At 42.3% G+C, this 16,701-nt stretch overlaps 1 protein-coding gene across 2 annotated transcripts in view; it reads left to right on the forward strand.

Annotated features, from left to right (window-relative positions):
- The first annotated feature begins 3,150 nt into the window (after positions 1-3,150).
- The window catches only part of XDH (xanthine dehydrogenase), a 76,425-nt gene continuing 62,874 nt past the window's right edge, over positions 3,151-16,701 (forward strand). Inside the window, exons 1-4 of one of the 2 annotated variants that reach the window (XM_050753275.1) lie at positions 3,151-3,296; positions 11,835-11,892; positions 14,635-14,731; positions 16,441-16,549. In XM_050753275.1, the coding sequence (XP_050609232.1) occupies positions 3,255-3,296; positions 11,835-11,892; positions 14,635-14,731; positions 16,441-16,549 (306 nt within the window). In that variant the 5' untranslated portion in view covers positions 3,151-3,254. The remainder of the gene's footprint in view (positions 3,297-11,834; positions 11,893-14,634; positions 14,732-16,440; positions 16,550-16,701) is intronic. The other variant, XM_050753274.1, reaches the window with a different exon arrangement.

Genomic DNA, 16,701 nt, shown 5'->3' on the forward strand with positions numbered 1-16,701 from the left:
AGACAATTTAACTGTACTCACTGGAAGAAATGATAAATATGTGAGGTAACGTGTATGTTATTCAGCTCAATGGAGCTATTTAACAATGTATACGTGTTTAAAAACATCATATTATACATGGTAAATGTGTACAATTTTAATTTGTTAATTAAAGAAATAAAATAAAGTCAGAGAAATAAAATGATGGCAAATATTTTGCTAAATAATAAGCAATTATACCAATTCAAGTTTTTGTCAAATGTCAGTATTTGGGGTTTCAACTAGTTATTACAGAGATGAAAATTCTGCTGACAACACAAACCCTTTTGAAAATTTATTTCACTTTTATCTTTCAATGCTTCGTAGTAATAGAGAGGACTTTCACCTGTAGATAAGAGAGGGGTTGAAGATTTACTGAGTGGGGAGAAGCACACCAACATTAGTTTCTCCTGTGGACAACAGATTTAATCTATGTTTTATTTCATTCTGCTAAGAGTTAATCCTTACAGGCTGGGCGTGGTGGCTTATGCCTGCAATCCCAGCACTTTGGGAGGCCAAGGCAGGAGGATCACAAGGTCAGGAGATCAAGACCATCCTGACTAACACGGTGAAACCTGGTCTCTACTGAAAACACAAAAAAATTAGCCGGGTGTCTCAATTAAAAAAAAAAAAAAGAGTTAGTCCTTACAAAGCAAGTATGGCCACCTGCATTTTGTAAATGAGAATATCGATGCCAAGAGAGAGATTTTTGCCAAAGGTCACACAGAAGTGGTGGAGCTAACATTCAAGCCAGCCTATGGAACTCCAAAGTCTGAGCTCTTTCCTCAGCCTATCCCTTTAGCTTTTCCTGGAACATTGGCTGGGGAATGCCCAAGAGGAAGGGGAGTGCTTGTTAAACTGGGTAGATTAGTGCATAGAGGAAAAGCCTCTCAATCAAAAAGTTGTGAGGGTTTGGAAGAATTGACTAATTACAAAACATGATCTAGGCTCAGTCCCTTTCTCCCCAGCTCCTTCCTTCTTTCTTTCAGGGCAGAATTTCTCCAGCTTGGCTCTACTGACATTCATTGTTGTTCATTTTATTGGGGTGGGACTGTCTTGTGGTTTGTAGGGTGTTTAGTGGCATTACTGGCCTCCATCCATTAAATGCCAGTAGCATCCCTCCCCAGTTGTGACAATAAAATATATCCCTAGACATTGCCAAATGGCATCTGGGGTAGGGAATCTTCCAGATTTAACAACCGGTTTTGGTTGTGTCTTTGTTTTTGAGATGGAGCCTCACTCTGTCACCCAGGCTGGAGTGCAGTGGCATGATCTCGGCTCATTGCAACCTCTGCCTCCCAGGTTCAAGTGATTCTCCTGCCTCAGTCTCCAGAGTAGCTGGGACTACAGGTGGGCCACTGCTCCCGGATGATATTTGTATTTTTAGTAGAGATAGGGTTTCACCATGTTGGCCAGGCTGGTCACGAACTCCTGACCTCAGGTGATCCACCTGCCTTGGCCTCCCAAAGTGCTGGGATTATAGGTGTGAGCCACTGTGCCTAGCCAACAACCAGTTTTATAGTGACCAGCCATCCCAGTTTGCCCTGGACTGAAGATTTACTAGGATCTCTGAGGCATATTTCAGGGATTCAAGGCTGCAACTAGGATAGTCCAGGGCAAACTGGGATATTTGGTCAACCAACAAGTAAAGTTTCATCTCCTGGTTAAATTAAGGCTGTGGTGGGAGGAGGCATTGTGTTGATTGTGTGCTTGTCCTGGCAGTCTTTAGTTTCTCTAAGCTGTTGCTATATCAAGTACATCTGCCTAATACTCCTTTCTTCCCCCTCAGGTAGCCTGCTAGGGTTGTAGGGGAGGCGTCCTACCTAAGGAAGGCTGGCTAAGCCACTATATGGGTCATTACAGGACAGAAGAAGACCAGAGTGAATGCTGGCCTCTGTGTGTGTGTGTGTGTGTGTGTGTGTGTGTGTGTGTGTGTGAGAGAGAGAGAGAGAGAGAGAGAGAGTGTGTGTGTGTGTGTGTGAGAGAGAGAGAGAGAGAGTGTGTGTGTGAGAGAGAGTGTGTGTGTGTGTGAAAGAGAGAGAGAGAGAGAGGGTGTGAGAGAGAGAGAGTGTGTGAGAGAGAGATTGTGTGTGTGAGAGAGTGTGTGTGTGAGAGAGAGTGAGAGAGAGAGAGAGTGTGTGTGTGTGTGTGTGTATGTGTGTGTTGAACTAGAGAACTGGTAGGGGCAGTTGGGAGGGTGCTGGACTGCAGAGAGCCCATTAGTGCTGCTCCAGTGGATGTGCACATCTGTGTTTACACTGACAGTTAATGGATATCGGATGGGGAAAGGTTTTTTTCAGCTATGTGTTACTGCAGCCTATGACTATGTGGTATGAGCATTTTAATATCTTTGGTGTTTTGAAATACTTTTATGAGTTACTCTGACAACTTGTCAAGGATGAGAGAAACAAATAAAAGACAAATCTCAAAAATAGTTTGCTATTAGGATTTTCTTTGTTGAGATGTTGATGATGTCTTTTCAACAGTGATAAATGTTTTGGTTCTTTGTAAATTTACAAGGCACTTCCAAAATGTCATTTGTCCCTCATTCTTCTATTCTTGATGTCATTCTATGATCCTGTACAAGATGAAAACAATCTGCGTTCTGAAGGTAGTTAAGTAACATGCTGAGGTCAAATGCCAGGATTTGAGTCAGGTTCATGGGGCTCCATTTCCTGTGACCTCTCTATTCCACCAGGCTGCGAAAGAATGACTCTTGCATTCATGCACTCAGTCTGTGTTTCTGTAAACCTGAATGGTAAAATGATGGAGGGTGTGAATCAGTTCTATTAGCAGTGACTCTGACAATGGTCCTTCCCCTCTTCTGTCTTCCCCTTCTCTGTCTTGCAGCAAGTGGGAGGACAAAGCAGGTTTCATGAGAGCAGTGCCCAAGACCCACAGTCACCTAGTGCCAAGGCAACAACCCTACTGATATCTGGATGTATTTTCCTGTGCTCTTTGACACAGGTGTGGAGACACAGGTGTGACACACCTGTGCTCTTTGACACATGTAATTTGCTGTGCATGATTGTTTGCACTTTCCTTGATTATGTAATCCAGTGGCTTTTGCCAAGAACTCTTTGTGCCCTGAAGCTCTGAGCTGGTTCCCTCCTATTGGTGGACCTTATTTCATTTTATTGGGAGGCATAATTTTCAGGTTACAGAGCAGTGATAACTACCTGCCAGTGTCTCTTAGGAGTGAGGTACCTGGAGTTGAGGGACCCCAACCTGTGGCAATGACAGCGGACGAGTTGGTTTTCTTTGTGAACGGCAGAAAGGTAAGTAGGAGCTGACCTCTGGTTTGTTGTCCCTGCTCCCTGGGAGGGGACATCTGTCCTCTGGAAGAGCCATATCTTGTTCTCTGTCTTTCCTGTTCCCTCTTAATTGTTATCCTGTCTTTCTCTCTCTCCCTTTAAAGGTGTTGCTGCATTTTGGTAACGCTGGGGAAGAAGACCTTCTCAGGGCTAGAGCACAGACAAGATACTCAGAAGGCAAAGGAATGAGGGAGAGAGAGGCAAGCAGAGAGGCATCTGTGAACTAGCTGCCAACTCTCTGCAGTAGTGGAGATTGGCACAGAATGAGAAAGGGGAGTTGAGTTCTAGGTGAGATTTGAGGTCATCACTACACTTCTATTTCTGGGTTTAATCAAATATATCCTAAAATTTATGTTGCTCTCTTTACAGAGAGAAGGAACAGGAATGTGTTTTCTTGCTTTTATCAGGATATAAGATGTACACAGCCTTTGAATCTAATATATTATATACATAGGTTTAACAGTCAGTCCTGATTCACTGTGTGGTGACATATACTGACACCTTGTGGCAAACCACAATTTTTTTTTTCCATAAAGGGCGTCTCCCGCATTCGCCGCACTCCCCACCCCCACACACTTAGTTCTACATGTAAGTTGCAAATCTCTCACCTACTTGAATTTACCTTATTGGTGCACAGGGACTTAGGGAAGGTGACATGGGTAGCAGCCCTTGGACAAGAGTGAGAATCTTTGCAAATTTTAATGTGGTGCAGGGAGACAGGGGGCAAGCATATTACATGGTCTCCAGCCTCCATTTGCCCCCCTACAACACTGCTGAGATGCTCACACCTGTTCAACTCCCCACTTGGGAATGAAAAGGATAGTAAAAGAGTCCCATAGTTGCACATTGTAACTAACTGTGTGGACAGTGCGTGATGAATGTGCCCAATGTGTCCCCCAAATAAGGGCAATTTTATTTGTCTTGCTATATTGGCACTTTTGCATTGAGTTGAGAAACTTTTGATATAATTTTGAGTGACTTTTGATGTAATTTTCAAGAATAATAATGTGCTTCACAGGACTCCTAGGTCTTAAATTTCCAGGATGTGTGTGGGTGACCGTAAAAGATATTTCATGAGCTGTTTCAGCATCGGTGCTCCAAAGATTGATGGATTCCCTTTGAGTGGTGCCTTTGGGAGGTGCTGGGGAATGGGGACAGCCATGTTCTTCCGGGTTCAGAGTTTCCTCTCTGAGCTGCATCCTTTGCAGGGATGGCGCCTGGCACCAACCCAAGAAATAGGGCAAAGCTTTCAAGTTGATAGTAGTAAGATTTTGCATCCAACATTTCAACAACTTCTTTCATTCAGCAATTACAGTGTAGAAATTTAGGAAACCATTGTACAACTGGCTTTCTAGGAGACCTACTTACACAAAGACATCTCTGGAATTTTTATTAGTAATTTTTACATTGGGTAAACAGCTAGATTCAATGAATTCCAAGGTTATGTCTTACTCTTAGGTTTTATTGTTTATTAAACCAAATCATTGGTTCATTGAAAGTGGTTAACGTGGCTCAAGTGTAATCCCAAAGTGTACGTTTCACGAGGTGCTCATTCTTCAGTGGTCTCTACTAAAACTGGCTTGGCTGTTATCGGCACTAAATCTAGAAAGAAGCATTTCGAAGGTCAAAAAAAAAAAAAAAAAAAGAAGTCTAAATACGTTTCTGTTTGGGGGCAAAATCTAGAAAGAAGCATTTCAAGGTAAATCTGGTTTGGGGAAAATTATTTTCCCTTGCATTTTACTTTCACTTTAGGAAAGTAATTTTAAATTTTTAAATGGTACCATCACATCAAACCCTATTATTTCTAGAAGCTTCTACTACTGCCAGTTTCTGTGATGAATATCCATGTTTGTAATTTATAATGGTGCAGCATGTTCAGAAACTTCAAGAACGGCAGAAGGGCAATGCAGAAAGTAATTATGTGAAAGTAGTGCTGTAAAAACAAGGCCAAGCAAGGGAATTCCTGGGCAAACAATGACAGCTGTGAGAAAGTTGTCCTCATTTTTATTCGGAAGATATTCTAGACCTTTTGTTACAGGAATTGTGCAAAGTAGTTACCAAAGAAGCTCTAAGAACTTAGTGACTCATTCTTAAATGTGAGCCTACTCCTCTCCTTGTTTTGTACCACCGTCCAGGACTCTGTTTTCACTAAATGGGGTCCTGCAGAAGGTGTTAGATGCAAAAAGTCGAATACCTCTAGGGCCTTCTGTGGTGGTGATGAGCCTTGATGACTATTGTTTTCACATCTTCTTTTGTTCTAGAGTCAGAGTCAAAGGGAAGGAACTGTCCAGTCTTTTTTTTTTTTTTTTTTTTTATTGTAATGACAGCCTTTTTGCAAGGCAGCATTCTAGCTTTTCTGAGTAGTCACTCTGTCTAGGGGAGACTGTGGCACCTGGAAGAATCTGGGAGGATTTGGCAGGTAGGGTGCAGCCAAAGGTGTCCACGAGTGATCCCCACAACAAGTGAGTGTTGGCTACAGAGATCCTCACGGTGACTTTCACTCACTCACTCACTCATCATTCACTTGCTCACTCCCCATATAGTCAACATTTATCAAGCTCCTTCTGAGGCCTCAGACAGTGGGCTATGCACTAGAGGAATAAGATCTCTAAGATCAGGCATTTGCCATTTTGGAGCCTATAGACTAGTTGGAGAGAGGGATTATAATTAGACAAAGTAATACATTCTGAAATGTATTTCACAGAAAACTAGCAGCATGAGATGCTCTTCTTGGATATTCTTAAACCACTTATCACAGTGCATGGTATACAGTGTCAAACTAGTGTGGATGGAATAAGTGGATGAATTTTTAAAATTTTGAGAAATCCTGTACTAAATAAATTACTCCTCTAACTTTGTATTTTACAATTATTTTATGTTTAAAGAAAAATTGCAAGAAGAACACAAGGAGGTATTAAATACCCTTTATGTACTTTACCAACTATTAACGTTTTGCCACATTTGCTTCATCATTCTCTCTTTCTTGCTCTGGGCACACACACAGATACACAAGTATATATTATAAGTACATAAATAATTATATATAAATGTACATAATTAATAGAAATGAATATATAGTATAAGATAGATTTCTGAACCATTTGACAGTAAGTTTCAGACATCGTATTCCTTTACCTCTTATCATATGAATAAATATATTCTTTTCTTTTCTTTTTTTTTTTTTTTTTTTGAGACGGAGTTTCGCTCTGTCACCAGGCTGGAGTGCAGTAGCATGATCTTGGTTCACTGCAACCTCTGCCTCCTGGGTTCAAGCAATTCACTGCCTCACCCTACAGAGTAGCTGGGATTATAGGCACCCACCACCACACCCAGTTAATTTTTTGTATTTTTAGTAGAGACGGGGTTTCACCATCTTGGCCAGGCTGATCTTGAACTCCTGACCTCGTGATCCACCCACCTCAGCCACCCAAAGTGCTGGGATAACAGGCGTGAGCCACTGCACCCAGCCAGAATAAATATATTCTTACAAAACTATAGTCCATTTATAGAAATCAGGAAACTTAGCTTTGGTGTGAAACTATAAACTTTATGCAAATGTATTCCAATTTTCCCAATACTGGCATTTATAACTCCCCAGCCCCAGCTCGGAATCCAGGATTATGCCTTGCAGCTGGTTGCCATGTCTTTAGTCTCCTCTAATCTAGAACAGCTCCTCAGCTTTCCTTTGTCTTTCATGACATTGGTGTTTCTGAAAAGAACAGGCCAGTTATTTCTTAGAATGTTCCTCATATTGAATTGTATTATGCTTTCTTATAATTAGATTCAGAGTCTGCATTTGGGGGCAGGAATACCACAGAAGTAATGTGTTTTTCTCACTGCTTTCTATCATTAGGTTTGTTTTTTTAACATCAGTTTTTGGGTCTTCTTTGTGATGCGAACTTTGATGACTTGGCTAAGGTGTTATCCACCAAGTTTATTCACTGTAAGATAACTTTGCTTTACCTTTATAATTAATAGAGGCTATGTGAGAAGATACTTTGGAATGATACAAATTCTTGTTCATCAAATTTTCACCCACTAGTTTGAGTATCCATTGATATTCTTTTTTAAAATAATTTTTATTGTGGTAAAATACGTAAAATTTACCATCTTAATCATTTTTATGTGTACAGCTCAGTGGTATTACATACATTTATAATATTGGGCAACCATCATCACCTTCCACCTCCATAACTTCTTTCATTTTTTAAGACAAACTCTATAAATTTACTAAACAATAACTCCATATTCTACCTTTCCTCCAGTCCCTGGAAACCACTATTTTTTCTATCTCTATGAATTTGACTAAAGTACCTCACTTAAGGGGAATCATACAGTATGTCTTTTTGTGACTGGCTTATTTCATTTAGCATAATGTTCATCTATGTTGTAGCATATATCAAAAATTCCTTCCTTTCTAAAGCTGAATAATATTCCATTGTATGGATGTACCACATTTTGCTTATCCATTCATCTATTGATGGACACTTTGGTTGCTTTCACATTTTGGCTACTGTGAATAACGTTGCCATGAACTCAGGTGTACGAATATCTGAGACCCTGATTTCAATTACTTTGTGTATAAATCCAGAAGTGGAATTGCTGGATCATATGCTAGTTCTATTTTTACTTCTTTGTGGAACCGTTCTACTATTTTTCCACAGTGACTGTGTCATTTTGTATTCCCACCAACAGTGGACAGGTGTTCCAGTTTCTCCACATCCTTACCAACACTTATTTTCTGTTTGTTTGTTTGTTGATTGTAGCCATCCTAATGGGTATAAGGTGAAATTTCATTATAGTTCTGATCAGTGATGTTCAGCATCTTTTCATTTACTTGTTGGCCATTTGTAGATCTTCTTTGGATAAATGTTTATTCAAGTCCTTTGCCCATTTCTGAATTGGGTTTTATAGTTGTTGAGTTTTAGGAGTTCTGTATTACACTTGATCTAATAGTCACTGATGACTCATTGCAACATTTACATAAAAACCAGAAGGAAAGAGAAATAAGGGGAGATGGAAAGCCCTTTAATTTTTAATTTTTGATTTTAATTTTGTACATAGTAGATCTACATATTTATGGGGTACATGAGATACTTTGATGTAGGCATGCAATGTGTAATAATTACATGATAGAAAATGTGGTATTCATCTCCTCAAGCATTTATCCTTTGTGTTACAAATGACTCAATTATACTTTTTTAGTTATTTTTAAATGTACGATTTAATTATTATTGACTCTGGTTACTCTGTTGTGTTATCCAACACTATATCTTATTCATTCTTTCTATTTTTTGTACCTATTGGCCATCCCTACTTTCCTCCTACTCCCTACTACCCTTCCCAGCCTCTGATACCATCCTTCTACTCTATCTCTATGAGTTCAATTGTTTTGATTTTTAGCTCCCACAAATAAGTGAGAACATGTGAAGTTTGTCTTTCTGTGACTGACTTATTTCACTTAACATAATGACCTCCAGCTCCATCCGTCCATGTTGTTGCAAATGACAGGATCTCATTCTTTTTTATGGCTAAATAGCACTCCAGTGTGTATATGACCACAGTTTCTTTTCCATTCATCTGTTCATGGACACTTAGGTTGCTTCCAAATGTTGGTTGTTGTGAATAATGTTGCAAAAAACATAGGTGTGCAGATATCTGTTTTATATACTGACTTCCTTTCTTTTGTGTATATACCCAGCAGTGGGATTGCTGGGTCATATGGTAGCTCTATTCTTAATTTTTGGGGGAACCTTCAAACTGTTCTGTATAACCGTAGTGGTTGTACTAATTTCCACTGATGATTCTTAACTGGATCAGTTATTGTGCTGATTACAAGATGGCCAATCATATTTATTAGATGACATTCTTCTGTCAGGAAGAACTTTTCCATATCTTCCATTTGTTTGTTTGTTGACTATCAATTTGGACTCATAGATTTTAATGGTATTTAATGTGTTATAGCCCATTATGGCTGTTATTTCTTTTGATGCTCGAGTTTTACCAGAGCGATCTGCTTAACCCAACATTTGCTTAACTTGCTTCCCTACAAAATGTTTTTCCTTGGGGATACCCACTGGTATCCTGTTGAGAGTGTTTAATGGAGTGCACCGTGGTAATCCTGCTGCCACACCTTGAGAGTGGTACAGCCATTCTCTATAGCAATCCACTTGTGGCTGGAGTGGTATGGAAAGCCTTTATGAAGAAATTGTTTGAAGTCTTCTGATAAGGCAAAATGCAGGTGGAAGAGGAATAGCGTAGTCAAAGGCACAGGAGTTAGAAGATATAAAATGTATTTTTAGTGCAGTAAGATGACCAGCTTGGCAGGGAAGTAGAAGGGAGAAAGGCTGAAAATGAAGATTGGGAATATATTGAAAAGGGCCTTGAAAGACAACCTAAGGAACTTGGATGTTACCTTGAATATGTGGGTGGTCATGAAAGGCATTGAGCAGGGAACTGATGTGATGTGATAAAAGCAGAACTGCAGTACAGGAGAAACGAACAATGTGGTAGTAAACTAAGAGGCTCTTACTGTCGTCTACAAGAAAGGTGATAAAGATTGCTATTTTGCACATTTATGATTTCTTCTATGATTTGTAACCAGGATATTGAGTAAGCTGGACTTATGTTAATTTCATCTACTTTCCTTTAAACTTTATTCAAAGGACAAATTCTGGAAGTTTCATGAACTTTTTATTACTCTTAGTCAACAAAGAATCCTATGGTTATTTTTAAGTTTCCAAACAGTCTCAATTCAGGATGGTGTGGTGAGGATAGCAAGAAAGCTCTCCTTTAATTGGTACTGTTGTAAGGTGGCTTCCAGCTTTCTGAGTCTTTTAGGTGTTTGGAGCTGACTCATTCTTCTTGTGATGGCTTTCAAGGATCTTCAAGGGCCACCACAGAGAATATTTGCATGCATGTGTCATGACACGAGTGATGCACTTTTCTCAGGTTGCTGTTCTCCATCAGCCTCCAGTTTGGGGAAGTCCACTCCACACAGTCTCTCTTTATTGAAGGCTCCATCCTGTATTTTGGGAAATGATTTAAAGACCTCCAAGCGAACTCTTTTTATCTCGTGAATGGCTTGCATTACATCCATAGCCAACACTTCCGCATCCTTTGCTCTGCCAAGCTCTGGGAGTATGTACCAACCCCAGCACAGCCATATCTCCAACTTAAGTTTAAAGAGGAGTTTAAACTTGTCATTGTCAGTACTGATTTCTTGTTAAGCCTATCTCTTCCCCTATGCTGCAAAGGTGGCATGTTAGATTTCTTTGTAGCACAAAGTAAGCCCCCTCACTAAGTTTGAGGTGGGAGGCAAATACTCCTCCCCTTCTCCTTTAGGAAGGTGTGGGTAGTATAGTTCCGTCTAACAAAAACCTCATAACGAATTCTCTGTCTTTATTATTTCAATAATCCACATCCTTTTAAGCTTTGGTAATGTGTGAGAAGTACTGAAACGGGTTTTCGTAGATTTCCTTTGACAATTCACAGTGGAAACTGACATCGCACTTTCTAGACCACTTTTTCCACCTTATTGAACCTAGTGAGGGATCTTTGGTTTGAGATTTCTCTTCCATTTCTGATATGTGTTAGTGTTGACTAATACCCATCACATGCAATGCTCTGCTCTGAGCACAGGCCAACAGACTGGCTTTCCACAGTCACACACAGGGTCTGAGAGTGTATACTCAAAGAGGCAAAGTCCAAGATCTGCATGCCATGCTCTCAGAGGCCCCTGGAATTCACAGGTGTGATCTAGCCGTTGAAATGAGATGACAGGTTTGATTTGAAGGGGACTTTGCTTTGGTCGAACCAATGTGGAAGGTGCAATGCCTGCATGTTCTGTAGTGGGTCCCAAGGTGAGCACTGAGGTACAATTTTAGAATTTAAGGATTTGAGCACATACATAGTCTGGCTGTAGTTTATAGGTTCATTCTTAAGGAATTGTGAATAAAAATACCTACGTTTTCATGATCTATTTAGCACATTGTATTAGGCCTTTCATGCTTTGCTATAAAGAAACACCCGAGGCTGGGTCATTTATAAGAAAAGAGATTTGATTGGCTCACAGTTCTGCAGGCTGTACAAGCATGACACCGGCATGTGCTCGGCTTCTGGGGAGGCCTCAGGGAGTTTTTACTCATGGCAGAAGGCAAAGTGGGAGCAGGCACATCACATGGCCAGAGTAAGAGCAAGAGAGAGAGAGAAGGAGGCGATGCCACGCACTTTTAAATATCTCATGAGAACTAATTCACGACTAAGGGGGTAGCACTAAGCCATTCATGAGAAATCTGCCCCCGTGATCATACTGCTTCCCACTAGGCCCCACTTTCAACACTGGGGATTACAATTAAACATGAGCTTTAGAGGGGCAACGTCCAAACTATATCACATTTCCCACTAACTCTACAAATTCTTGAGTGAGACACTGAAGGAAGAAATTGCAGAAGGATGACTAAGTATACCTATGATATATTTTTCTTTCATTTCTTTTAATAGGTGGTGGAGAAAAATGCAGATCCAGAGACAACCCTTTTGGCCTACCTGAGAAGAAGGTGTATCCTGACTTTGGAGTGGGAGTGATGGAGAAGGGGGGCAATGGTGACCGATTCTCTGGGCCTTACATTGTTTCCTAGTGACTGGTGGGGTGGCCATGAGGTGTGGAGGAAAGAATGCTGGATTAGGACTTGGGATACCTGCATTTTAGTTGCCCCTGTAATCTGAGATTCTCAGCTACTGAATGAGAGGATTGTTTGTGGTGATCTTCGAGGTGTCTCCCAGCTAAGACTCTAGTAATGCCAAGGTTTAATCCAGGGCCTGTAGAAAGGCCCTCATTAGCCTTGGTGAGTTTCATGGTCATTCCTCTGTGGGAAGAGGGGGCCTTCCTTAGGTGACATTTGCTTAATACATAAATGCAGTTCCTGGGGAATGTTTCCAGCTCTGCCTAGGTGGAGGGAAGCAAGGGAAGTTATGTCTATTGGGAAAAGGATGCTTGAGGTAGGAATCCTATACAGGTAGCATTCATTGTAGAAACAGCAAACAGGGAGCCCTGGAGGGCGGGGGAACTCTTTAGAGAGACTGGGGTGCTGCTCCTCACTCAGTGTCGGGGAGCTTCTGGAAGAGCCCCTAAATCTTTAGTTCTGAGTATCAGAAGTATTCTGAGACCCTGGAACTAAAACAATAATAATAATTAGAGTTAACATTTAATGAGCACTTCCTATATACAGGCAGGATTCAAAGTGATTTGTGCAGCTCACCTCAATCTCCACAGGAATCCCATGGAAGCATAACACTCCCTTTCCACAGAGGAGGAACTGAGGCCTTGATAAGTGAAGTGACCTGCCTTTTGCTAGTGTGTTCTGGGGAAATAGTGATGGAGACTGCACCAAAGCCTAGAGCTATGTTCCCAACCTCTCACCCACACTGGCAGCGCTCCAGGGGGCCTGTCGGCAGGACTGTGCTCATCCTGACCTCTGTCAACAAAACCCTCCTTCTCCCAGGGCGGGTGTCTAGTGGATCTTTCCAGTGACATATATGGGGACAGCAAGGATTATTTCAACCCCCACAGAAGTGAGTCTGGAGCCCATGATTTCACTCTGGTTTGCTCCCCTCCTATCATACAGTACAGTGGTTGGCTTTGGTGTACTTTGTTCTGGAATTTTTACCTTAAGTGGGTGTATCTGGAAGTTCACAGAAGATAAACCTGGGGGTGTTGGGGAGTGAAAGTGTCACTGGATCGGATCAGGTGCTTGCATGGAACTCCATTTACAGCCCATCTACCTGGGAGGTCTGGGAAGAGAAGCTCATTCTCAGAGATTATTGAGATCAATTTTAGCTTTCTAATAATAAAACTAATTTTAGTTTTTAAATCATTTCCATTGTAGTTTTGAAGGCCCAGAAGCCTCAGAAATTCCTTATCACAGCAATTGGCTGTGTCACATCTTAAATGAAATGCAAAATTGAAAGCTGGCACATAAATAGGATGACCTTGCAGCTTATGGCTGTCTGTGCTCAGAGACAATTTACGGGCGTTCCAGATTGGGGAGAAAACTCCAGCCTTGACTTTTACCCTAGCTTCCAGAGAGGTCTCCAGGCTGGGAGAAGACCTTACTAGACTTTAGACTGCCACCATTCATCTTCAGGTGCCCCCAGAGTTGTATGACCCGCTGAGAGCTGTGTATACCCTGACTAGGACACAACAAACCTTCACAGATGTGCTGGGGAGGAAGGAGCGTGATGAAGGGAGCTCACCCAGTCTGGAGTCAGATGGCTGTGATGCGGCCACAACGGCAGGGCAACATGAGTTCCTGTGTCATCTTGTGTGACCCACGTTACGTCTTGGGTCTCAGTTTGTTCTTTTTCAAATCTATGAGGAAGTTTCTTTCCTACCTGCTAACCAAATCATTTTGAAGTTCAAACAGGTATCTAGGTGTAAGTGCTCTTCCAAAATAAGATGTTATATCATTGTTTTTAAATTTTGTCTTGAAAATGAGAGAAGTGACCAGGCGATAATCCCCTCAGTTCCCTCCATCTTCAGTAGGTGGTGGGTGGCTTAGAGGCCTGCAGGTCTGAGGGAGAAGCCGCAATGTGACTCAGGGAAAGTGACCTCCGCAATAGCTGTTCTCTAGAATAGCTCACTAGTTAGGCACTTTTTAAAACTCAAAGTAGCCGATGATCTTTCTGCAAGTATATATGAGTGTGGCCCAGTATTGGACGCTGACCTAAAAACAAACCACTCTATTTTAATTTCCATTCACGTATCTTGTGGGCCAAATATTCAAAAGCCTCTGGTCTAGCCCTAATTTTGATTCTTGGGGATTTATCAGCCCAAAAGTTCAGAGTGAAAAGCGAGGACTCAGAGGTCCCAGAACAGATCAATGTCTCATTCTGACCCAAGCGGCTTCATGGTGTGCCCAGCTGGGAGTGATGTGAGAACTGCCCCGTATGCTCAGGTGTATGATTTACCTGCTCACACATAGAAGACCTCAACCCAAGAGAAGGCTCTAGGACTGACCGGTCCTAGAACTCATGTCCCAAGAGATACTACTTGGGTGCTGTCCATGGGGTTCTGATGCCTTTGCTCTTCTGTGCAGTGGAGATGGCCCTGTTCCCTGCCTCCCTGGGGTGCAGTGCAGTCTCTCTGAATAAGGAGGCCAGTGGGCCTGCTGTCTTCCTGGGTTAAGGGGCCTGAGCACATGTGGGAATGAATGGCTCTGCCCACGGCTCTGCCTATGCATTTCCTAGCAACCCAGCAGACTCCTCTCCCTGAGTTCATTCTCCTTAACTCTTGACCACCCAGTGGGGCTGAGTGGAACCAAGCTCGGCTGTGGAGAGGGAGGCTGTGGGGCTTGCACAGTGATGCTCTCCAAGTATGATCGTCTGCAGAACAAGATCGTGTATCCTTTGCCTGCTGGCACCATCCACGTGGGGGCTGTGATGCAGGACCAACTTGTGAGGGAGTGCATGAGTGTATGTGTGTGCATGTGCATGTGTGTGAGCCCCTTTTTTTAAGGAGAATCTGTGCACAGGAAAACTGTAGAATGATCTCTTAGCAAGTATGTTCTAGGCTTATAATATTGACCAGGCTCCGAACCGCTGATAAAATGACTTTTCTAAAATCCAGGTTTATATCACATTCCATAAAACCCGTCAATAACTCTTCATTGCCCCCAGGACAAAATCTCTTTGCTTAGTGGGCAAGGCCCTGCACAGTAGGCCCCACATTTCTTCTCCAGTTTTCTTTCTCACCATGGGCCCAGCACTCCATTCAAGCAGAGATAATTGTGAAATATCAATGACACAGGCCCACTAATTGCTTGGTCTTTGTTTAAGCTGGGACATTCTTCTAGGATTTCCCTACCTGGCTAACTCTTACTAGCTCTTTAGAACTGGATGAAAATATCACCACCTCCAGGAAGCCATCCTGGATCTCTCAGGACCGGGTTAGGTGCCCCTTGACTGTGCTGGTCCCATAGTGCCCTGTGCACAGCCTTCCCAGGTAAACTGAGGCATGATACAATTTTTTTTTACAGTTTGAGAAAACAACAGTTCACGAGTTCAAGCAGCTCCAAATTAGAAGCAGTTTAGGTGCTCCACCAGGGAAATGCAAGCAGGAGGTTTTTGTAGGATGGACACAGGCAAAAAGCAAAGAAGTTATTTGACTGGTTACAATTATACAATTGCTTTATTTGGTCTATCCCATTGGAAAGTCCCTAGTTCTATAATTACAAGTTCATTGACTACTTCTGACTGGTTGATCTTAAGGCTTATTTTTTAAAATAAAGATGTTCATAAGAAGTAACTCAAGTTAAAACTCTCCCGCAAATCAAGCAGAGTTTAGGTCACTTATAAGGCCTAACTGGTTTTGTCTGCTGAGTGTTCAGGCCTGCTCTCCTTTTAAATTTACTTCAACAAGATTTAAATTGCACCTTCACATGGGCTTCAGTTTTCCGGGTTGACTGCAGGCTGTTGAAGGGCAGAGCTTTCATCTTATTCATCTTTATTTCCCCAGCCCTCAGCAGGGTGCCTGACATGTTTGGCACTCAACAACTGAATGAGTGATGAATAACAGAAGAATGCAAGGAAGTCCTAGCTAAGGGCTTGGTGTCTCATGTTGCCAGAAGGTTCCCTCTCCCTTTCCCCACAGAGGAATGAAAGCAATAGAGGTGAGGAAATGCAGGGAAGCGAAGTGATTGGAGGTTCTGGCACCGAGGCTAGGGAAGAGCCTTGCAGGCAGAAGCGTGCTTCAAGGCTGCAGCCTGCCAGAGAAACTTCCCCTTGACTCAGCCTCCAGGGTCAGGCTGAGTAACAGGCAACTGAAAGTGACCCTGGTTCCCTTGCTCCTGCTCAGAGGCTGAGGGTGCTCTGATGCCTGATCCCACAGGATTCTGGAAGGGCTCAGCTTTACCTACAAGAAGGGCTTCCTTTGTTCCTTGCCCAGAGTCTTCAGTGGAGAGGTGAGGACACTGGTAGAAGATACAAGAACATAAATGGGAGCGGAGAGACATAACATACAGCCTCACAAAGTCCTCCAGAGCCCACAGTCAGGCCCATTCTGATGACCTGAGTGGACAATAAATGGAATGACCTTAATCTGGGGTTCTAGCCACTTTTCTGCCAATGCCTGCCTGGCCCCCATCTGCTCCTTGCACCATGTTGCAGTGACAACTGTGGAAGGAATAGGAAGCACCAAGACGAGGCTGCATCCTGTGCAGGTAAACAGAGGAAAGGGAGCTGTGCTCTTGAGATCATGCTGTTTCCTCTGCAGGGAGGCTCATGCCAAAGGTGCAGACTTGCTTTGGGTTGTTGGGCAGAGTTTCACTGCTTAATCTAAGGAGGCAATTGCACCCTGGCCACCTCCCCATCT

The sequence above is a fragment of the Macaca thibetana genome, chromosome 13, assembly GCF_024542745.1.
Source record: "Macaca thibetana thibetana isolate TM-01 chromosome 13, ASM2454274v1, whole genome shotgun sequence".
In the NCBI taxonomy this organism is placed as follows: domain Eukaryota; kingdom Metazoa; phylum Chordata; class Mammalia; order Primates; family Cercopithecidae; genus Macaca; species Macaca thibetana.